Source organism: Theobroma cacao, chromosome 2 (genome assembly GCF_000208745.1).
Source record: "Theobroma cacao cultivar B97-61/B2 chromosome 2, Criollo_cocoa_genome_V2, whole genome shotgun sequence".
Taxonomy (NCBI): domain Eukaryota; kingdom Viridiplantae; phylum Streptophyta; class Magnoliopsida; order Malvales; family Malvaceae; genus Theobroma; species Theobroma cacao.
The window spans coordinates 29,728,761-29,753,344 of NC_030851.1; the positions used below are offsets into that span (position 1 = coordinate 29,728,761).

General features: G+C 35.9%; 3 protein-coding genes across 4 annotated transcripts; 2 read left to right on the forward strand and 1 right to left on the reverse strand.

Annotated features, from left to right (window-relative positions):
• LOC18609313 (exocyst complex component EXO84A) lies at window positions 452-7,827 on the forward strand. The gene is made up of 8 exons (XM_018116007.1): window positions 452-635; window positions 864-961; window positions 3,946-4,993; window positions 5,322-5,837; window positions 6,599-6,787; window positions 6,879-7,015; window positions 7,175-7,462; window positions 7,550-7,827. The coding sequence occupies exons 1-7, from the start codon at window positions 507-509 to the stop codon at window positions 7,332-7,334; spliced, it is 2,277 nt and encodes a 758-aa protein (XP_017971496.1). The 5' UTR covers window positions 452-506; the 3' UTR covers window positions 7,335-7,462; window positions 7,550-7,827.
• Window positions 9,241-11,781, forward strand: LOC18609315 (LRR receptor-like serine/threonine-protein kinase ERECTA). The gene has a single exon (XM_018116005.1). The coding sequence runs from the start codon at window positions 9,692-9,694 to the stop codon at window positions 11,624-11,626; it is 1,935 nt and encodes a 644-aa protein (XP_017971494.1). The 5' UTR covers window positions 9,241-9,691; the 3' UTR covers window positions 11,627-11,781.
• On the reverse strand, window positions 12,182-18,496 carry LOC18609316. 2 transcript variants are annotated; one of them, XM_007044354.2, is made up of 9 exons: window positions 17,928-18,496; window positions 16,076-16,153; window positions 15,488-15,874; window positions 14,964-15,099; window positions 14,604-14,766; window positions 14,107-14,235; window positions 13,594-13,788; window positions 12,801-12,923; window positions 12,182-12,672 (listed from the first exon to the last, which is right to left on the reverse strand). In XM_007044354.2, the coding sequence occupies exons 1-9, from the start codon at window positions 18,121-18,123 to the stop codon at window positions 12,544-12,546; spliced, it is 1,536 nt and encodes a 511-aa protein (XP_007044416.2). In that variant the 5' UTR covers window positions 18,124-18,496; the 3' UTR covers window positions 12,182-12,543. The 2 variants fall into 2 exon arrangements, with proteins under 2 accessions (XP_007044416.2, XP_017971495.1); XM_018116006.1 differs by having other exon boundaries at window positions 15,488-15,964.

Here is a 24,584-nt window from a genome sequence, read left to right on the forward strand (position 1 = left end):
TCTTTATAAATTTACTATTACTTTATAACAATATGTTTAGGAAAAGTTAAAGTATTAGTAGTAAAAAGTAATTAGCACTAAAACTAAGACTAAATAAAGTTGCAGATTTTTACATTATAAATGATTAAGATTAAAGTAATATAAATTTGAGGTGATAGGAATTAAATAAAAACTTTAACAAACTCTTTGGAATATTAAAGGGAAAAAGAAAAAATTAAGAAAAACCTGTAAATTAGATTGGAGGGAAATTAAAATACTTGGGGATCTCCATAAGATAATGGTTAGAATCAATCTGAAACAAACCAAGCGAGTCCTACGTTGTTCCTAATAAGAGCCAATCATGCCCGCCTCTGCCTCCCAATTTAAGCTCCTTCTCATCTAAGACTCTTTCTTTATCATCTACCATTTCTTTCTTTCTTTCCTTTTTCTTTTTACACTTCTCCCTCGGGATCATATCATTGCCTTTCGTTTTTCCCTGGTAAGATTACCATTCTGGTGATACAAAAATGAGCATAGGTGACTCAGCAGAGCTGGAGGGTCACCTCAGTCTCAGCGATCGTTTGAAGGTGTTCAAAGCTTCTCAATTCGACCCCGATGCCTATCTCCTCTCCAAATGCCACGCCATGACCGAGAAGGTCTCCTCTCTTTGTCTTTGCTTCACCCTTTACGTACTATTCATCAATACATGTGTGTGAAATGATCATGGAAGCTATAACTGCCAGCAAATAGGGTTCCCTTTTAGTACTATACAAGACAGGAAAAGAAAAGAAAGAAAAGTTATAACATTTTGTTACAACAAGATGGCCACGTTTCAGAATATCGGTAATGTTGAAGATAATCAATTTGGTTCATTGTTTTGACAGGAGATTAGGCATGTGTGTTCACACTTGTTGGAGTTAAGGAAGGCGTCTGCAGAGGAAATGCGTAAAAGTGTTTACGCTAATTATACCGCCTTTATACGGTAATTCTTAACTTTCAGCTATATATGTATTTAATTTATATATACTTTGGTGTGTTTCATACTTGTAGGTAGTCTAACATGTTATTGTGCAAGATTTTCAGCACGTTCATTCCATTCGTCCTAAATTTTGATGATGCCTGATCAGAATTTTAAATTATAGAAAAAGAACCAAAATAATGGTACTTCTTGATTGTGAGTATCTGCGATATATTAGATGCTGACATGATATATGAGTAAACAGATTTAGTTTTCATTTCTCTCTCTCTTCCTGGGATATAGTACAAGACAAACATAGGCCACCTTTAATTTCCTGGCAACTCCAAGTATCAAGTCTTGGGTAAACTTAAGGTTGTTGGAGGCTCGTCAACCTCGCTGTTTCAGTTTGCAGGAAAATGAGTTGTAGAAGCTTACCAACTATACTCATGACGTGATAGAGTGTTATATGTTCTATTCAGATTCTAATTGAAAATCGGTTTTAGTTTTAGTAAAGTTTTGTTGGTTGAGAATTACTTGGCGAGTAAATTTATTTAAAGAGAAAATATACCTAATGGGTTAGAGATGTTAATGATTAGGAATTTCTTGATAACCGTAGAGTAGGTTTTAGCCTTTACAAGAACGAGAGAGATGTAATCTCCATATGATTTCTAATGTAAGAGATCGAGGTTTTTTTTGTGAAAGTTTCACATGAGAAAGAGTGACGAAATATTGAATTACATGTGATAGAGGGTGTTCCATGGGTTTAGACACTAGTAAGCTTAGAAATTAGATTTATTTCAAAGTTTTAGTTTAGTGTTTGATTATGGGTGATTTGTATTTTTTGTAATTTCTATATTTATAGTGAAGATTTTTTTTTTCTCGTGTATGGATGTAAGCATAGGTGTCTGATCATGTTAAATATTGGTCTCTTGTCTTGATTTTCCTTTGTGTCGGAGTTGAAATGCTTTTGTTTGAAAATCACAAGAAGTGATTTCATAGTCACGCCACTGTATAATAAACTCTTTGCATGATCCAGGTGGACAACAATACACTTTCCACCATAGCATAATTTCTCACTTATCTATCAACTCCATTTATAGTTGATAAAAAGGTGGTTGGAGTCCTCCACTGTGTTCTTACACCAAGGGCATTGCATGTTTGCTTCATCAGGAATGGTTCCCTTTGATTGTAACAATTTTCTTTTTTAGTTTGCAACCTATCTAAATAAACAAGCTATAGAAGACATTGAACTTTTGGGTTGTATTCTGATTTTTCAAATCTTAATTATAAGAGCTCTTTTAACCTGTTTTTCTGCTACACGATCAAGAGAAATAGAAAGATGCCTGATCGAGAATTTAAGGTCCCATTCTCATTGAAGATCGAAATCATCGTATCCTCCTTCTTTTATATTATGCACACATTGCATAAAATGGCCATTAATTAATTGATTGGGTAGTTCCTATTCCACTTGAATAAGCCTCTTTGAAATTCAACCTCCCATCTAGTATTGTACGAGGAAATCTCCTTAGCATAATCTCTCACCTGCCTCTTTGTTTGTTGCCAATAAGAACAAGAGAGGGAACTTTGTTTTCAAGGTTAACGATCCACCCAAGAATTAAACCAAAACGTAACATTTTTCCCATTGCCCACCATCCATCGACACACCTCGTTTCCTAAAAACGATGATAGGCTTGTTATTATATTTTTTTATGCTTATGCTGCCCCCCCAAAACCCTTACAGTACCCTTGACATCTTTTTAGTGTTGTTTGTGGAAGGGATCCCTGATCCTGCACGTTTCTTGAGGATAACCTTTCTCCAAGGAGAATTTGTCTCATTCCTGAATCTCTAACACCATTTGCCTACAACTGCCAAATTTTTATTGAGTAAATTCACAATGCTCATGCCACTTTTTCTTAATTTACGTTTTGTCTCCGCCCCATAGGAATCTTTTTCTAAGTCCCTCGATCTTGCTAAAAACTCCTTTGGGAACCTTTAAAATGGACATCTAATAAAGGGGTAGTGATAATAAAACTGAGTTGACGAGTGTTTGCAATTTCTGGAAATATGAATGAACTTTTACTGCTTCTCCAAGAACAAAAAAGGAATAAAAGAGACAAATCGGGGAAGAAGAAATAGTATGTTCTAACAGAATGGACCGTTTAATTAAGTGCAAGAGAGTTTAAATACACGGTTGGAGGAGAGAGAAAAAAATTGTATACAACCAACCAAAAAATAACAGCTAGAAAGGCCACGGCTTGGGAGGAATTTTGCAGCGGCATAGTAAAAGATTTAAACGGCAACTACTAGTATAGCAAAACACGTGCTACTGCCGCGTTTTCTTCTGCGAACCCCATTGATGAAGCAGAGTCAAGCTTTCACGCGGGAACGACACAAAACCCTTCAACAACAAGGATCACTCTACCTCCTATGGAGCCTGCAAATCTTCCTTGACCTTTTTAGTTCACTAGGTCCCTAGTTTTCAAACTTCTTGGAATGGGCAAGAGATCTTAGTGAGTAGGAGTTTTTCGATGACAAGTAGTGACTATAAATATGTAATACATATTAGCTTTTCAGAGAAATATAATGCCCATGCGATTTCTTGTGATAGATTGATTTTTTATGGGAGTATTATTGAGTTGTAGGGATGTGGAGAAGAGTGGGAAATATCATGTTATAAGGTCACATAGGATAGAGAATATTTCATGGGTTTAGATACTAAGGAGCTTAAAAACTAGGTTTGTTTTGAGACTTAATTTTAGTGTTTCTTTTATGGTTGTTTTGTAATCCTAGTATTTTTTTTATGTTTATATTAGATTTTTCCCTCTTGATCGAATGAAATAGGCAATGGGTGCTAAATCGTTAAATTATGATATCTTCTGTGGGTTTATTTTATGCTGATTTCAATATCAAATGTGTTTTTACTTGAAATTAAATCCCAACACGGAGTCGTCATAAAGTGTGAATATGTAATTTTGTGTCTAAAGTTTTACATTGTTTGCATTCGAAGCACATCCAAGGAGATTTCAGTTCTTGAGGGGGAACTCCTTTCCATGAGGAATCTTCTATCTACTCTGGCAGCTTTAGTTCATGGTTTGGCTGAAGGTATCATCCTTGATTCCTTGTCAACCGGTCCTGAAGATTCAGAAGAGGAGGACATATCTGATGTTGAAAATACAAAACTTACCAAAACAGAGAAGTGGTTTGTTGAATTTTTGGACAACCTTGACGTTCTATTGACGGAAAAGAGAGTAGAAGAAGCTATGGCTGCATTGGCTGAAGGGGAGCAATTAGCAAAAGAAGCTAAAAGTAAACAGACCTTAAGCTCGGATGCACTCCTAAAATTGAAGAGTGCCCTCAGTGTGCTGAGACAAAAACTGGTTGATCAGCTTGCAGATGCTACTTGCCAACCTTTCACACAAGGCTCCGAGCTTCGTTCTGCTGTTTTAACCATTAAAAACCTTGGGGATGGTACTCGTGCCCATACGTTGCTCCTCAATTCTCACCAACAAAGGCTGCACCGTGGTATGCAAAGTCTTCGCCCTTCAAGCACTTCTTATGGAGGAGCGTTTACATCAGCCCTTTCACAGCTTGTATTTTCAACCATTGCACAGGCTGCTAGTGATTCCTTGGCAGTTTTTGGTGAGGAGCCTGCATACTCATCTGAGCTTGTAACTTGGGCTATCAAGCAAACTGAAGTTTTTGCAGTTCTCTTAAAGAGACATGTGCTAGCTTTATCAGCAGCTGCAGGGGGTCTAAGAGTTGCCACTGAATGTATTCAGATATGCCTCGGCCATTGCTCTTTGTTAGAAGCTCGTGGATTAGCCCTTTCCCCCGTTTTATTGAGGCTTTTTAGGCCCAGTGTCCAACTGGCATTCAGTGCCAACTTAAAAAGAATTGAACAGAGCAGTGCTGCCCTAGCTGCAGCAGATGATTGGGTGCTTACTTATGCATCAGTTGGTGCACGTCCATTCTCTTCTACTTCATCTCTTAATAATGCAAGTACGTCACAACCAAAGCTTTCAAGCAGTGCTCACAGATTCAATTCAATGGTTCAGGTAATTATTTTTGGTTCCTTCTCAATAGGATATCCTAACAGTACTAATGGGTTCATTTTATTTTTATCTTACTTTTCTTTTCTTTAAAAAGTTATTTATTTCTTTTCCTAACTCAACCTTAGTGTCTATTAGACCTGTCGAAAAAGAAAATCTTATTTATCGTGGCTTGTCTTATTGCACCTGGTTTTACCAGTTCGGTGTGGAAGTGAAGAGTGTTAAATTTGATTAATATTATGGGATAAAAACATCATTAAATGTTTTTTAACTTCTTTTATTGCAAACTTTTGAATCTTTAGTGTTCCTAATTGTGCATTTTGTCTGGTTTCAGGAATTTCTGGAGGATGTTGGCCCCTTTGAGAGTCTTCAGTTGGATGGTCCTGCTTTAGAAGGTGTTTTACAAGTATTCAACTCCTATGTTAATCTGTTGATAAATGCATTGCCTGGATCAATGGAAAATGAAGAAAATTTAGAAGGTTCTGGCGGTAAAATTGTTAGAATGGCCGAGAACGAATCCCAACAAATGGCTTTACTCGCCAATGCGTCATTGCTAGCAGATGAACTACTTCCCCGTTCTGCAATGAAGCTTTTGCCATTGAGCCAGTCTAACAGAGTGGAAGCGACCCCTAAAAGAGCTTCAGATAGGCAAAGCCGTCTTCCAGAACAAAGGGAATGGAAGAGGAAACTTCAACGCTCAGTTGATCGCTTGCGAGATAGCTTCTGTAGACAACATGCCCTTGATCTCATCTTCACAGAAGATGGGGACATCCGTCTCAATGCACAGATATATATAAGCTTGGATGGGAATTCAGAAGAACCTGAATGGTTTCCATCTCCAATTTTCCAGGTTATAAATTTGCAAATTTGTTAATTGAGATATCTTCGTTTCTTGACATAAGCATGCACTGTAATGAATGGCAAACTCAAACCAAGCGATATATAGACCATGTCTAAGGTATAACAGCATTGCGGATATGACCATATAACCATAGAATATTATCTTATTGTGATAAACTTCAGTGGAGTTTAAAAACTTTACAAGAGAGCTTATGTACTTGCCCTGTCTCCTTTTAACCAAATATGTCAACTTCATACTTCAGTATTATGAACCTTGTTTGTAATTAAATAGACACATGAAAGCATGATTCCGGAGTTCTTAAAAGCCATCACTGATGTGTATGACCTTAACCATATAACATATTTTGTGGAGTTCTTGCCCTAATGTTTAGTAGTATCTGTACGCGCATACAGGCAAAAAACATACCTTAAAAGGCACCTAAAGATAAAGTTGTACCACGTTTCTGTATATCAAGCACCATAATTGCTGGTCTTAATTATAAAAAAAAAACGAACAAAAACCAAAATGCCGGTCTTCTCCCTCAGTAGTACAGTTGTTTTTCTTCATGCTTGATCTGTCTGCTGTCCACACTGTCCGATTAAGATAAATAAGGTATACAACTAGTAATACTGTAGTGTTTCATGCCATGGACTGAGCTAGCACAGTATGGTCTTTCACATCTATAGTCCAAATATTGTAGTAATAGGATTGCATCTCTGATTCATTGCTAAAAATTCCACCTTTTCTAATGCTAAGGTTGTATTGTTCAGGAACTTTTTTTAAAATTGACACGGATTGCAAGTATTGCGACTGATATGTTTGTGGGTAGGGAAAGATTTGCTACTATTCTATTAATGAGACTCACAGAGACCGTGATCCTTTGGCTTTCTGATGATCAAAGCTTTTGGGAACAGATAGAGCAGGGGCCTATGCCTTTGGGTCCCCTTGGTCTTCAACAGGTATACTCACCTAGGGTAAAACCATTACTATATTGATGATTAGTTTGTATTTTAGTGATTGAACTTCATACAATTTTTTATCTTGACGCAGTTTTATCTGGATATGGAGTTTGTTATCATTTTTTCTTCTCAAGGCCGATATCTGTCTCGAAATCTGCAACAAGTTATCAAGAACATAATAGAGAGAGCTATTGATGCAGTTACCGCAACTGGAATTGATCCATACAGGTAAATACAGTCAACAAAAGATTGTCAAATATAAAAGACTTCCTCATGGGAGCATTTTCATTTATCAGCAATTCTATTTGAATGATATTTTGAAGTACTTTACTGTCAAGAATTATTCAACTTGTTCAGCATGTAAGCTGATAACCCTTGTTTTTGCAGTGTGTTGCCAGAGGATGACTGGTTTGCTGAAGTTGCTCAAATAGCAATAAAGATGTTATCTGGTAAAGCCAACTTTAGCAATATGGATAGAGAAGTGACAAGCCCTACAGCATCGATATCTGCAAAATCTATATCTTCAGTTGTATCCCACGGGGAGTAACTAGAGTTCCGCCATTAATGTCTGATCTTTCCATATAGCAAAGCAACCAAGCAGCCATTGGTCATTTATCCACACTGCCATAAAATAAAATAGTAGGAGGTTTTAGATCCTTGTTTCAACTTCCAAGAGTATGTGTTTTCTCTTATGCAGGAATGCAGAGTCATTGATATATCTCTGCACTTTCCATTTAATCTGTTTCATAAACTTGTTAACAGGCCTAGCGAAACAGGAGCTTCTGATTCTGAAAGTTCCAGCAATTAGCTTCCAGATCCAAAATGGTGAAGATATCCTGCAAATTAATGGGAAATTTGTATTTCTCATGAAAATTGTAGCTAATTACTTTGCTTATAAATTGTTAACAAGCCTAGCGGAGCAGGAGCTTTTGGTCCCTCAAGTTCCAGTGACAAGTCTTGAGATCCGAAATGATCGAGAGTTGCCGCACATTAAAGAGAAATCTGTGAACCTCATGAGAAAATTACATTCCTTTGCTTTTAAATTGAAATTAATCCATTTTCCTTAGAATGTGAATGAGTTTTTATTTCTGTTTTTTCTATCTTTATTTACTGATATTTAAAATAGAACATCCCAATGATAATGCAATTGATGCTATTTTCAGCTGGTAAAAAATTATTTAAATCTCCTATAAAACATACGGGATTTGTTAATTCATCCAAGTACTTCCTATCTTATTATCTTAATTACTTGGTTTTTAAAGGATGTTTTTCCTTTTCTTTTTCTTCCTTTCTCTTAGTCTTAACTGCTTCATTTAAAAAGGAAAAAAATGCAAAACAAAAGGCTCCTTTTCCCTTTTCATCTAGCTGCATTAAGGATTTCAACTTATACCAGAGGGTAGATGGATTGGAGTGGGAAAACTTCTACTATTTGCCTCCATATGTACATAAAACCTGGAAGGAGTAGCATTGCAATTATTTATTATCCAGTTGTTGATAAGAGAAGACTTCACAAACTCCAAGTTTGAGCCTGAACATTGTTCTTCTGCTTGTCTCAATCTGTGTACCCTTCTAGCTATGCTGCTCTGTACAATTCCTTTTTTTCTCCCTTTTGAGGGACCAACATTGCGAACGATAGCATTTTGTTTCTTTCCTTGGTGATAACAAAAAAAATCATGAAAAACCAGCTTGTCAATCAACGTGTAGCCAATGGATGATGGAGATGAATTCCCTATGTGTCTTGTGACCAGAATCACCAAAAAAATTCTGTCTTGACTTGTTACAACAACCAAAGGAAATCCGATGGAGCGGAGGGGCAAACGCATTCTGCCTCTATGTCACTATAAACTTTGAGATGCCTCTTTTGCTATTGCTAGTTGTGCTATATATATATGCCTGTCTTAACTTGGTGGTACTCTCACATGGTCCTAACATATTCTCCAAGAGTCGAATCTTCTGTCCTCAATCTAACCATCCAAAAATATTTATTCAACTGTGAATCAGTAACGTATTGCATTGTTCTACTCCTGTAGCATTCAGATACACAGAGGCTGAACTTGTCTTGGAAGTTCAAGCATATCCCTTTAATATTTTAATCCTACTCAACAGCTTAATTGCTTAAGAAATCTGAAGTCTATACCGATAGGCGTAAGATCCTTCTCGAAATTCCAAAATGCAGTCTTTCCTTGGAGTGCATAAACAAGTAGAAAGAACCTTTGATGTCTGCCCACAGAAGTGTTTAAAGTACAGCATTAGGACCACCAGTGATCTAGGAACATGGAAGTTGTCCAAACGGAAACGCGCTTCCAGTGAAGAACAACAATCTAATAAGGAGGTTGTGACACTGATACCAAAAAGAATCATTTCACCATGTGATGACCTTTGCTTCAAGAATTTGGTGAACTGGATGTTGTCAGTGGATCTATTCTGGGGCATAAATAGAAAGCGTAGTTTGCTGCTGCTATAACGACCTTGCAGATTGATTCTTGAGAAATATCTTTTTGATTTTTTTAATATGAAAAAGAAAAAGAGAACAAAAGCTTTTTTTTTTTTTTTTTTTATCATTTGAGTACTATTGAGCATTTATCAGAATATTTAATTTAGGTAATCTTTCAGCGCTATTGACTCCTTTAACTTTAACCAAGGACATCATGATCCAGACACGTGCTTTTACCATAACAAGCTGTTCGGAAAAAATGAGGACAAAAGAAAAGGCGAAATCAATGTCCTGGATCAACTCCGGTTCTCGTTGTTATGGGCTCAAGTAATTTTCCAACTTTCCCATTAACTTGCACCCATTTCACATTCCTGCTTTCCTGTTCAATCACACCGATCACAGTGAGAGAAACCGGTAATAGTTAGCATATTCTTCTCCCTAGGCCAAAAGAATCAGGTGTCCAGACAAAAATGGGTGGTCAATTGCTGTGGCTTCTTCTAGGATTGACTATCATAACGACAGCATCCGGGAGAAAGAGGAGCACTAGTGAAGAATGCGACCCTGGTGACCTGAAGGGTCTCACCAGTTTCAAGGGTGGAATCCGCATGGACGCTTCTGGTCGGCTAGCAAAGTGGGTTGGCCATAGTTGTTGCAAATGGGAAGGTGTTTCCTGCAACAATGCAACTGGTAGAGTAACAGAAATTCATCTGCCAGGATTCATTTCCACGGATGATTTCGTCTTTCAGTCCCAGATGGAAGGTTGGCTATCCCCATCAATCACATTCCTCACCTCTCTTCAAGTCCTTGATCTTGGGGGACTCACAGGCCTTACCGGAAAAATCCCACCACTGATTGGTCATCTCCAGAACCTGAGAAAGCTCCACCTTTATGGAAACAAGCTAAAAGGGTCTGTACCAGAAAGCATCGGTAAGCTGTTAAAACTTGAAGAACTTCACCTGCATGAGAATAAATTATCTGGGTTTCTTCCTCCTAGCCTTGGTTGTCTTAAAAATCTTAATGCTTTACTTCTACATTCAAATAGATTCACCGCTAGTATTCCTGATTCATTCACGAACTTGACAAATCTCATCTATTTGGATCTTCATAGCAATTCCCTGACTGGTCATATACCAGAAAATGTTGGTGAGTTGCAGCTTTTGAAGGAGCTTGATCTTTCGGACAATTTTTTGTGTGGGGAAATTCCACCTTCAGTAAACAATCTGACAACCATTTCAGTCATGTACTTGGATAGTAATCATCTTGAGGGAGAAATACCATTTCCATCAACTTTTCGTCAAATGCCTTCGCTTGGCTTTTTAAGGCTGCAAAACAACCACCTAGGTGGAAGAATACCACCCAATTTCGGATATCTGGTCTCCCTCCAAAGGGTTTCTCTAGCAAATAACAAGTTTGAGGGAGCAATTCCCCCTAGTTTGGCTAATCTAGAAGCCTTGACAGAGTTATATCTTAGCGGCAACAAGTTATCTGGACTTGTACCAAAATCAATTGGTCAACTCTCTCATCTCATACTCTTAAGCATTTCTCACAATTTAATTCAAGGACCATTGCCTGATGAAATGTCTGCCCTCCAAAATTTGCAAACACTGGATCTCTCATTCAACCTTTTAAATCTCACCTCCATTCCAACATGGCTAGCAGAATTGCCATCTCTTTCCCGATTATATTTGGCAGGATGTGGAATCAAAGGCCAAATACCAGACTTCTTGCGATCAACTCCAAGTCCAATACAGGAACTGGACTTGTCGGTTAATCATCTCACTGGTGGCATACCAGCATGGATTGGAAGCCTCACTCAGCTATACTCCTTAAATCTTTCAAGGAACTATCTCGTTTCAAATATTCCAGATTCAGTTGCTGACTTCCAGGAGTTAGGAGTGCTAGATCTCCACTCAAACAAGATAACAGGCTCCCTGGATCAGGTTTTCAAGATAGGAAACAGCTTTCCGGATGGTTCATTGACGTATATTGACGTATCTGACAACAGTTTCACAACTGGAATCGAGCAAATTGGTGTAGGAACGCAGCAGAGAATCGAGTATCTCAATTTATCACATAATTTACTCGAGGGTCAGTTACCAACTTCTATGGGGCAATTGAAGGCATTGCAAAGTTTGGATTTGAGCTATAATAAGTTGGGTTTCAGCTTGGCAGAGGCCATAGCAAATCTAAGCATTTTAGAGACTCTGAAGCTGCAGAGAAACCATTTTACTGGTAAAATACCAGTTGAGTTTTTGAACCTGAAAAACCTTAAGGACTTGGATTTATCAGATAATCTTTTGGTGGGGGAAATTCCCGCTGGCAAACCTCTTAGTGACTTTCCCCAGAGTTCTTTCACTGGAAATAAAGGTTTATGTGGGAAGCCCCTTTCGCCCTGCAAGTCTTGAACTAGTTTTTCATTCTCAGCAGAAACTACAGCAATCATAGAAGACATGTAATTGCTTCCCGAAAATGTTTTATCATTTACAAATATTTATTTCTAGGCATGCCTCTGATCTGTAAACACTGATGCTACAGTGAATAGATTTCCCATTGTGTTTCACATGAGACAAAATGCAAAATGCGAACCCCATAAAATGTCAGTAATACTCAGAAAAATATTTCATTATAACAAAATTTTAACAGATTGTTTCAAGTAATTGAAAGCGAAAATCAGAACATATAGCGGCATCACGTTTTACACTTGCAACAATTTCTAAAGCTTCTCGCTGTCAAAGGACTCAAGGTAAATACAGTGTTAGAGTCTGTGCCATGCTTAATTAACAGGATAGGAGAATTTGTAAAGCCATACTTTTAACTTTTATATCCTATTATTCATTTAACACGACATAACTCACAGAAAAGAAAAGGCCTGAATCTAGCAAAGATTATAAAAAATATGAATTCAACTAGTGTGGAAATGCCATGCCCTGAACCTAAATATTAAAACTAACAGCAATAGATAAGTAAAAGGATCTCAAAGGGCGTACCTTTGGTCTTTTTTCTTTTCTTTTTCTTTTAAGTTCCTATGACCATACTATCTGTTTGTACAAGTTATTATTCGCGCATATGCTTATCTGGTTAAACTCATCGCCATCCAGTGAACGAATTTTGACCAAAACCCTCCTGATTTGCATTTGTTACCAAACACATTGACCACCACACCGGTGACTATAAGCTCTAAATGTCATCTGAGTAGGGAGACAAACAGGTGAAGAAGTCCACTTGTTGTCTCTGGCTATTGAGTTCAGAAATTCTAGTACCAACAAACAAGGCGTAGAAATTTCTCTGAAATTAGCCATTTTTTGGATCATAGCTACAAGAGTTACAACATTTCAGCACTTAAATCAGAGGGCTCTTGACTTAAGCCCAGTTGGTGGTAATTCATATAGTCAATGCCGCTTAACCGTATACAACATAAGATCTGCTCTGGCAACTCTTCAGGTTTATTCCCCTGTTTTAGGAGGCAAACATCATGTGTGAGTAAATGATATTAGAAAACCAGCATCCAAAAATCCAACAACCTTGTTTGGGGAGGGGGGATCTTTGAGGAGAAAATTGGGAGGAGAAGTTTGAACTTGCCTGAATTGTGAGGCCAACATCTAAGATGCAGAGCTTTAGCCTATCTAGGAATGCATCAAAACCTTTCCTAGAGATGTAACTGAATCTGTGCATATCTATATCAATCTCGAAATAATTTTCTCCCTGCAAAAACTCATTGCGGTGACTGGTGAGCCCAAGAAAGAAATCATAATGAGATAATGTATCTTTATGATCCAATGCTACTCAAGGTTGCCCCCATTGGAGCAAGTCATCCAATATAAGTTGGTAAAAATTAATTTAATAATGCAGCATCTTATAACTTCTCAGGCTAATCAGCCATTAAACCCTCTGCCCCACACCTCCCCCTTTATCTATCTATTTACCTTTTTCCTGGTGGGATTTTTAAGAGATGGTTGAGGGGTACCCTTGATGGTGCCACCCAGCCATTCAACCAGGAAGGAAAAGAAACTAGTTTGAAACACAAAGCGCATGCAGAGACATGGTTGAATCTTTTCAGAAGCTATATAGAACACAATGGATTTGCTCAATGTCAATGGGGATTCCAAACAGTCCATCACATATCACAAATTATAACCCAGAACTACCTACAAATAGAATTGCTTATTGCAGGTAGTTATGATCTTGATCTGATATATATGCGATGGCTTAGGTGGCAATGCCATTGCTATCTGTCAGCACTAGCCACAAAATCACAGATAGAAAATTGTGTTCATGAATGAGAGTTATAACTTAGTTAAATCTAACTTCATATAACATATGTTTGGAATAATTCAACATACATACATATGAAAGAAATGATATACAGACTTACCAAGTAGAATTCATGCTGTGGACGTGAAAGAAAAGGCTTTTCATTATATGCGTGCATAAGCTTCCTCTCAGCTGCACTCATATGAAGATCTTCCACATTTGCAACACGACCCAATATTTTCAACCTTTCTCGAAATGGGACAATTGTATCTACAGGGAATCCTTTAACCTTCTCAACTTCATCAACAATTAACCTCTGTTTTAAAAAGAAACATAGTAAACTTGGTTGTAAATCAGATAATGAAATGGGGAATTAATACATGAAGAGATCACCTAAATATAAAAACATAAAGCAGCAGAGACAATCAGACAAATGCTTCAAATAAATAAGTGTCATTGGCAAAATGATATTGGTAAAAACTAAAAACTTATGGCATGATAATTAAGTAGTAATCAAAACATTAGGAGTTGAGACTATTATTGCATCTCTACTAGGATAGTGTTGCAGCAACATAATCACCAAAGTGAATCTCTGGGAAAATATTGACATAAATTTAGCATGTATCCATCTTACCCTGATGTTTTCTTGAAAGTGAGGCGGAAGCTCCTTCAAGTAACTGTCAGAAAGCTTAAAGTACAAAACAAAACTCATCCCTTCCCCATCAGTTTCACTCTGAAAAAGTGCAGCAGGATACAATGGAATCTGCAGAGTCACTGAAGTTTAGCATTGAACTCTATGGAAAAATAAATAATTAAATAAAGTTCTATGAATGCTTAAGTTTTTGTTTATTGTGTGGCACGGAGAGTGCACCTCATGATAAAACAAGATTTATAATGTTAAATCAGATGAGTAACAATGCAAAAAAAAACTGAGGATGGCTCAAGAATCAAGATGATTTTGTCATGTGATGGAAGTCATTAGTTGCACTAAGAAGTGAGTACAGTGCATGTTGAAGGCATAACAAAGACAAGAAGAACCATTACAATGCACTTCCATCCCATGGAAAATAGAAAAAAAAAATAACAAAAACACACATCTATTCACAAAGTGCAACTGTACAGGAGAGATACCTGAACATTAACAACCAGGATAGATGGTAGTTTCCCAGACTGGCTAACAACAGGGAGTTCAACAAATCTAGCTATGTGATCTATTTTTCGTGGAGATAAGAATACATCAACGCCAAAAGGATAATATGCAGCATGGTTAGGTGCAAAATCCTTCTTCTTATCCCTGCCCATTAAACAATAGTTACCTAGTTAAGTGAGAAACAGACAAGATAATAAAAGATCCACCAATGTGATGCCTAAATCAAAAAACTTGTAAAAGTCTCGTACATGCTATTGCTTCATAATGATGAATAATTTTGCGTAAAATAGTATTCACATATATGTTAAAGTAATGAATCAGAGACAGTCTTACAGTCATACCTAAAATAATTTTCTCCTCGAACCTTGAAAGTACCCGGCTCAATATGAGACCAACAATCAAACATTTTCTTTTCTATAGGGCATACAGGTACTTGAGAGCCTGCTTTTGGCCTCTGAAGAAGCATCTTCGAAGAAACTAAGTGAAAAAAAAAGGAATAAATTTAAAAAATTCTAACAGAAAAACTCCTATGCTCATGTTACAATGCTTCTTTCTAAAAGACTACATATGTTAACAGCAACAACAGAAGCGACTGTGCTTCATTATTCCAGCTTTAAATGATTCTGTGAGAAAACTATTCTAATATCTTTGCTCAAGTCTGAAGAGATAAATCTAATCAGAGCTCCTACACGATTAAAACTAATCCCACCTTCACTGAAAACCATTTCACATGGATTTAGCAATCTCATAATAAGACTCTTCAACAAATTTAGGATAAAGATGATGATGTTGACTACAGTATGGGTGAACTTTCTAGTTTATATCCAGCAGATTAAAAAGTTCAATGGATAACATAGATGCTCACATAGGGTCGCATTGGGATGCCCTTCTCTCCACTTAAATGGAAGTTTTAAGGCATTCTTTTTCCTTGCACTTGGTGGGCTAGAGCTGAGTGACCTTCTCTTTTCAACTGATGGAACAGTAGATGCAAGACAAGGTAAACAATTGCTTGGAAGAATGCCACAGTTATCCAACAATCCTTCCTCCTTTCCAGAACCTTCATCCACAGAGGAGGCAATATCATCAAGGAATACAGGTTGCTTTGCTTTGTTTGAAGGCCCATCAGATTTTGATTGGGAATTAACATCCTCCGAATTCAAGACCTGACTATTTGAATTTCTAGTGACCTCACCAACAGAGTTGCATGCAGAATTTCCAGCTGATAAATCCCCTGGTTTCTGCATCTGATCAACTAAAGAAGAATGTTCTCCACAATTAGCATCTTTTAGAGATGAAATACTGGATATAGAGATACCTTCAAGACCATTTAAAGATAGCACATCTGCACATATGGATGCATATGCAGTCAATGGTACCATTTCAGATAATCTTCAAGAAAAAGAAAAGTAAGTTTAAATGAAGGATGTCTGAGTAACATTTCTAAATATCATACCCTCCTGAACACTTTCAAACTCCTCATCACAGTCAGAGTCAAATACTGCAACTGGATCAAACCACTCGTCGATGCTTCCTGCCAACATCACATCATAAAAACATCAGAGCTATTCAGCTATAACTAAAATAAACTTGTTCTAGCTGAAATGCTGTAACAATGCCGATACTTATACATAACTTTGTAACATGACAAACTGAACAAGTGAATTATAAATCAGGGATAATTATTGTCCTGACATATAAAAACAGGATCATTACCCTATTATGGTCCCAACAAATTACATTCTGGAGCAACTTTTTGGCTTCCAAGTGCCAACTTAGAAAAGGCCAGATTTTAAAAGGTAATGCGTAGAAGCGAGAATCAGGAGAAAAATTGTAAATAGATTGGAAGTAAGTTATATATATTAAGAAATAAAAGATAAAAGGAAAATCTGCTGAAGTAAAAAAGATAAATCACAGAAAGTGATCAATGAAGAACCAGAGTAGTATATCTATTAACCAAAGGAAATTTTTGACTAATTTAACAAGTAATTCACCAACGCACAAATGTAATCTTAACACATAGAGATTAATTTACACCATTGTTCCTCGCTCTTATCAATAAGCAAATATGCAGCATTATCCATTATGCTTGAACAAGTAGGATTCTAAATTACAAAATTGATGACCAAATATATAGAGAAAGCAGGCATCAGAAACTGTAGATTCTATATGCATTACCATCTTCAAAACTCTAAAAAACAGAAGTCTGGTAACATATAAACAAAAAAAAAGGTGATCAGATGTGACGGATTTTTTATGGATAAAACTGTAGTGTATGATATAGAATCAGCATTGAAGCAAAGCAATGAAGTAGGGAAGTTTGAGGGGGAAAAACAAAAAAAGGTGTCCAATATTTCATTCTTTTTCCTTATTCCACGGTCAACAATTCCCATCTTAACACCTATTCTGTTAACTGAACAAGACAATGGAAAATGAAAATAGTAACATAGTTATCTTCATAAGCTTATAATTTACACCTCATTCAAGGGACATCAGGAAATTAACTTCATCAAATCTCTAGACCCAACTTTGAACCTAGAAGAAAACTGTTCGTTATATCAAATCGTAATAATCTTCTTAGCAACATCAGTGTAGTCTTGAAACCACCAATGAGTGCAGTGCAGCAGCTAGCTCCAACTCAATCGAACTCCAACCAGCTCAGATGCATCTGCCACAGATTAATCCCCAGTCTGCTAAAGCTTAATAGAATGGCAAATTAAGATCTTTAACGGATTAAACTACTTCTGGGGTTACGAAAAATTAACAGTTGAAAGTTCGTAATTCTGCCTTTTTATTAGTATCTTTGTATACTCTATGCTGCGCTGGCACATAGGGAGGAAGTTAATTCCACCAGAACTCTGCCGTCAAATTTGGTTACGGTAAAAATTCTCCTCTATCAACCTACATTCACTCTGATCATCTACAAACAATCTGTATAACAATCCCAGTATTTGGGGATATGCTCACACAAAAGCTTCAGGTTATAGATCATAGAAAGAGTAGGTACCACATTTACCACGATAAATTTCACCTTGGTAAAAACAAATAGCTACCGTTATAGATGCCTTTAACCTATAATACAGGCATGCATTTCCCGGTAACATATAAACCAGAATCAGACTCTTAACCACACAGAACCTTCCATGCATCTACCAAAAACAGCGCAGCAGCCAGAACCCATCAAGGAAATCAACCAGAAAATGAAAATCCGTGATCACATTGCAAAACACAAGGCTAAATCAAATCAAAAACCAATAGGCTAAGTTTTGATGATAGAGAGAGAGAGAGAGAGAAGGGGAGGAAAAGACCTTGACAAGTTGGGTTGGTAAAGGAAGAGTGATGATCAGGTGGAGCAGGCCTATCAACCTTATCGGAGGATACCTCAGATAACCGAGAAGACACTCGTTTCTTCAAGCAGCTTTTCCTTCTTTTACGGTTCTTCTTCTTTGAAGACCTTAATTTTGGGCTAACACAGCCTTCAGGTCTCGACGCGCAAGCCCCCATCTCTCTCTTCCCTTGTCTTTCTTAACAGATCAATTCAACTCTCTGTGATATCACCATCCTCGAAAAGGCCAAAACAAAAGACAGAGAGGAGGAGGGAGCGGAGATTTTTAGAGAGAAGAGAAAGTTAAACAAGGAAGAACAGCAACATCATGATCAATAACAACAACAATCACATTAACAACCGCAAACGAAAACTACCATTTTTTTTCCTTTTGGAGGGAGAGTATTATTATTATTATTATTATTATTATTAATTAATAAAAAAAGCAAAAATTCATATTATTTTGTTTTTGTGGTTTCTTTCAGACTAATCTTATGTAAGAGAGAAATGGGGGAAAGGGTCTCATCTCACGCTAGTGACGGCCGTTGTTGCAGCCTGCGTAAGGCATCTCCCCTCCTCCTTGTTATTATTACTATACTATTATTATTATTTCTTCTTTATAGAATTATTATTCCATCTTCCGCTATAATTTTCTGTAGGTCCCACCATCGAAGGGTGCAAACATATGCCAGGTGGCACAGTGTGATTAGGCGAACGTGCGGGAAGCCTGGCACAGATAGAGTTTCGTGGAACTGCTGCTCGTTTGGCCACGCCTCGGTTGTTGCTTTGTTGTTCTTTCGCCCAACTCCCACTTCGTCTAACCCACGTTTGAGTTTTCTTTTTTTTTTTGGATTTTTGCATGTGAAGGAAAAACCAGTCCTTTCCAAAAGATTGTCTGGTAAATGTTTGGAGGTAAATCTTCGTTCAATGGTGTGTAAATGACAAAGCAACGTGATTACAGATATACTCACAATGACAATGGCTGGCTTGTAAGCCGAAATAGCTGACGTCAACCTCCATCGCTGTTGATGGTTACGTACTGCTTTGAATTGACTATTGAGCAATAAAAAGGGGGAGGTAGTTGAATTGATGGTTCTTGGATTGCAGGGCAAAGGCAAGAGGTGAAATTTACAGTAACTAAACTTCACCCTAGATATGTCAGCCTCAGCCTCAGCCTCAGCCTCAGCCTTGGGGATACCCCCGCCATTTCTGTCTGTGTCTGCTGTTGTTGTTGTTAATGACTGGTTCCAACGTGATAATCTTAGTATCCTGTCTAACCTGAGTTAATTTGTTTCCGGTTTAACCTTGGGCCGCAGCTTTAATGGTAAGATTGGGAGGTTGGATTTGGACAAAAGAATTAATGTAGCACAGCACCAAAAGATATTTCCTTGCACCCCATGTTGTGACGTGAAAAGAACATGTCAAGTATGAAAATAAATGCAAGTGGAGTACTAGTTGAAATTGTTTTGGTACTAGCTTTTGTTTCACCAAACCTACCTAAATGGTTGTACCAAGAAAATGGCAAAGCAAACTACCTAAATGGTACTGCATTTTTTTGTGACTAGTTTTTTTCTCTTTTCAGATGCTGACAAAGCGCCTTGGCGTACAACCTCTTAGCATGAGCTTTATTATCAAAGAGAAAATGCCAAAGATGAGAGATATGATAAATTGTCAAGTCATTTCGGATTAATACAATTCTTTGTTGGAGTTAATCCTGAATACGTTATCTTTGTAGGATGTGATATATCTCCACTTAAGTTTGGAGATTAAATCATATATTTATCCTAACCTTTTTATACCAAAAAGAAAGAGAGAGAGAGAGGATTTTATAATTAATTAATCTTAGTTTGCCAAAAGGGTTTCCTTCTTTTCATTTGGATATATTGAAAAGCAAATGCCTTATCAGCAAGGCTTTACTAGTGGGGCATACATTGTTGGGAAATAGAAGCCAACATTTACACTTTCTAAACTCATAAGCCTCACGGGAAAGGCCAAAGGACCCGGAAAAATAACGCCCATTACATGAGAAAATACATCTCCAAGGAGCAAAAAATAAAATAAAAGTCCAATTTGTTTATATATATTGTTATGAATATTTTTGTGAATATCCATTTATTCTATCTATATTTAGATTTGATGTAAATTAGATTGGATTAGAATTTAATCCATCTAATCTCTAAGTGTTATCTTCATCTTATAAATTCTATCAAGATAATGGAGTTATTCACCTATAAATAGACTCTGTCAATTCATTTGTAAACACACTTCAATAAGATCTTTTTTCTCTCCCTAAATACTTTCTTTCCTTCTAAATATTTTCTTTGGTATTTCTCTATAGTTGTTCTTTCAGATTTATTTCATAACACGTTATTAGCAAGTTTTGGAATTATTATGTTTTCATCATCTTCAAGCTTCAAAAGGATTTCAGTGATTGGGTTTTGATTTCTGGTTTTTAAAAAAATCAAGTAAGTGACTTGATATCTCTTTAGTATTTTCATTCCCTAAAAATCAACCTTAATATGAATTTTACTCTGATGTAGTATATATTTTGTCCCTTGATCGGAAAGTGAATTTGTTATTACATAGCTATTAATAAAAAATCATGAATGTCCTTTTCCTGAAGTGAATGTGACAAACGAGCTATTAATAAAAATTATAAATGTTCATCCCATGAAGTAAATGCGATAGATGACCTACTAATAAAAAATTATAAATCTGTGAGTGAATGCGACATCATTTAATAATTATGGTCATAATCACGAATCCATCCATTTCTTGAAGTGAATGTAACATTTACACTATTACTATTTTAATTATAATTTTACTACCAGAAGTGGATGAATAATTTTATCATCTGAATTTAAGAATAATTTTACCACTATAAGTGGATATATAGTTTTACCATCAAAAATGGATGGATGCCTTAATTCACTAAAAAAAATGGATAATCCACCAGAAGTGGATAACCCATCACATGCGGATCACCCACCAAAAATGGATGTATACTTGTAACCTACCACAAATAGATAAATACTTTCAATGTACCAAAATAATATGTTTTTATTATGTGTTTTTATTCTATTCTTAATATTCTTTTATGTTAACTTGTAAGTTTCTTATTGTATATATTTATGAATATTCATATTGTTGGATCTAAGATCTATGATGTAAAAATATGTCTAACAGACATTACTATAACACACACTATATTTAAAGACAAGAAATATTTTTCCTACTTGACATCTAAAAAAAAAAAATCAATGTCAATTCAATATTTGGTAGTACAAGATTAATTAAAAGCTCCAAAAGAGCTAATATTTTACTACCTTGAGGAATAAATTTTATAATAGAGGATGTATTATTTTCTATTAAGTCTCAAAGAAGTTTATTAAGTTTTAAAGATATTTGTTTGAATAGATATCATATTGAGACAACAAATAAAAAAGACACTTAATACCTCTATATTACATCTATTATCTTAAGTAAAAAGCGTGTGCTAAAAAAAATTACTCGTTTTGTTCTCAGAATTAAACTATACAAATATTAGAATAATTAAAATCTATAGTAAACCAAAAGTTTACTGATAATTTTAATGTTTGACATGATCAGTTAGACCATCCCAGATCAATAATGATGCAAAAAAAAAAAGATTAAAAATTTATATGATCATTCATTAAAAAACTAGAAGATTTTTTAATCTAATGAATTTTATATGTTGTTTGCTCTGAAGGTAAATAAATTATAAACCTATCACCATTTAAAGTTGGGACTAAATTCCCTATGTTTTTTTAATAATATTCAAGGTTATATGTGGATTTATACATCCACCATGTAAACCATTTAGATATTTTACAGTTTTAATCGATGCATCGACTAGATGGTCACATGTGTGCTTATTATCAGCTTGCAATTTGGCATTTGCAATCATTCGTTTGCAAGCACATTTTCCTAGTTAAATAATCAAGATTATTTTTCTTGACAATACTGGTGGATTTACATATCAAACCTTTAATATTGCATATTAGTTGGAATAGATATTGAACAACCTGTTACTTATATTTATACACAAAATGTCTCGCAAAATTATTTATTAAACACTTTCAACTAATTGCAAGGCCATTACTTATGAAATTCAAACTTCCAATGAGTGCTTGTGGGCATACCATTTTGGATGCAGCAGTATTTGTATGCATCAGCCAAACGAGTTATTATCAATTTTCCTTATATAATTGGTTTATGGTTAAGAACCAAATATTTCTCATCTAAGAATTTTTGGATGTGCGATATATATTTTAAGTGCTCCACCACAATGCACAAAGATGGATCCTCAAAGGAAGTCAGGAATATATGTTGGATACGAATCTCCATTTGTAATTACATATTTAGAATTATCAATAGGAAATTTATTCATAACAAAGTTTGTCAATTATCATATTGATGAAACAATTTTTTCAACATTAGGGGGAGAAAAATAAGCAGCTAAAAAAAAAATTCTTATAATGAATTATCATTATCTAGTTTTGACTCTCACACAAAGCAATATAAACTTGAAGTTCAAAAGATAATTATTTTACAAAATATAGTAAATCAGTTGCTAGACGTATTTACTGATCTAAACAGAATAACTAAATCTTATATACTAGTTGCAAATGCTCCTATTAGCATTGATGTCCTTGTAGGACAAGGCACACCAAAAGCATGGAAGACTAATCGGTTTTAAAGATAAAAATCCTCAAAAAAGAAAAGGAGCAAATATTCAAGATGGTCAAGAAGAGGAAACAAAAACTCCAGTAGAGAACTCTGACATAATTTCAGAAGAAATTCAGTTATCTGAAATTAGTGAAAATGAAGAGATCTCAATAAATTATGTCATGACGGGAAAAAGATGGAACCGAAATGAAATAATCATCGACGATATTTTTGCATACAATGTAGCGCTCAATATTATGAAAGAAAATGAGGACCTTGAACCTACACTTGTTGAAGAATATAGATATAGAAATGATTGGTCAATGTGGAAAGACACAATCAAAGTGGAATTAAATTCACTTGCAAAACGTGAAGTTTTTATACCTGTAGTCTGTACGCCAAATGGCGTAAAACCAGTGAGATATAAATGGGTATTTGTGCGAAAACGAAATGAGAAAGATGAGATTGTGAGATATAAAACACGGCTTGTCGCACAAGGTTTTACCCAAAAGCCTGGTATTGATTATGAGGAGACATATTCTCCTGTGGTTGATGCAATTATATTTTGATATTTAATTAGTCTAACAATACATGAAAAGCTTGAAATACGTTTGATGGATGTAGTTACAGCCTATTTATACGACTCACTTGATAATGATATCTATATGAAAATCCTTGAAGAATTTAAGTTGCCTGAAGCACAAAATTTAAAATCCCGGGAGATTTATTCAATTAAATTAAATAAATCTTTATATGGATTAAAATGATCTGGACGTATGTGGTATAATCGCCTAAGTGAATATTTGTCAAAAGAAGGCTATAAAAATGATCTTATATGCCCATGTGTTTTTTTTTAAAAAATTCGGATATGAATTTGTGATAATTAATGTTTATGTTGATGATCTAAACATTATTGAAACTCTTGTAGAGTTATCAAAAGTTGTGGATTATTTAAAGAAAGAATTTGAGATGAAAAATCTTGAAAAAACAAAGTTTTGTTTGGGTCTTCAGATTGAACACTTAACAAATAGAATTTTTGTTCATCAATTTAATTATATAGCGAAAGTGTTAAAACAATTTTATATGGACAAAGCACATCCATTGAGTTCACTAATAGTTGTAAGATCATTAGATGTGAAAAAAAAAAGAGACCCTTTCTGACCTCGTGAGGATAATAAAGAACTTCTTAGTCTTGAAGTACCATATTTTAGTGCAATTGGAGCATTAATATATTTTGTTAGCAATACACAACCTGATATTTCATTTGCTGTGAATTTATTAGCAAGATATAGTTCTTCTCCAACTCGAAGACATTGGTGTAGACACTAAATTACAAATAAAAAAATGGAGTAAAAAATATATATATAATAAAATTTTAAAAAGAATAATAATAATGAAAAAATGAAAAAATGAAAAAAAAAAAGGAGAGAGGTACGACTGGCAGGGTGCGGACGCACCCTGCCAGGCACCTCTCTCACCTGCCAGACGCGAATTTTTCGCGTCTGGCAGGGTAGTGGAATTGCCCCTCCAGAGCCCAGAAATCGGGTATAAAGGGGAGGGGGATCCGAGCAACCAAAGGGGGAGAACGGGCAACAAGAAAAATCCCAGCAGCCACACCAAAAAAAATCCACAATGAGCACTGAAAAATCAATCAAAAAAAAGAGAAATAGGAATTGATTATTGAGAGTGGGGGTTTTTGGGATTTTGAGCAGAGGAATAGTGAAAGCTGGGGGTGTTTGCCGCCGGTTAGGAGGAGTGAAAACTGGGGTCTTTGCCGTCGGTTAGGAGGAGCAATAGCTTGGGGGTTTGCCGCCGGTGAGAGGAGTAATAGCTTGGGGGTTTGCCGCCGGTGAGAGGAGTAATATCTGGAGTGTTTGCCGCCGGTGGGGGGTGATTTGAGAAGAGAAGAGAAAGGAGGCATTTTTAGAGAAGAAGAGAAAGTACCGCCGGC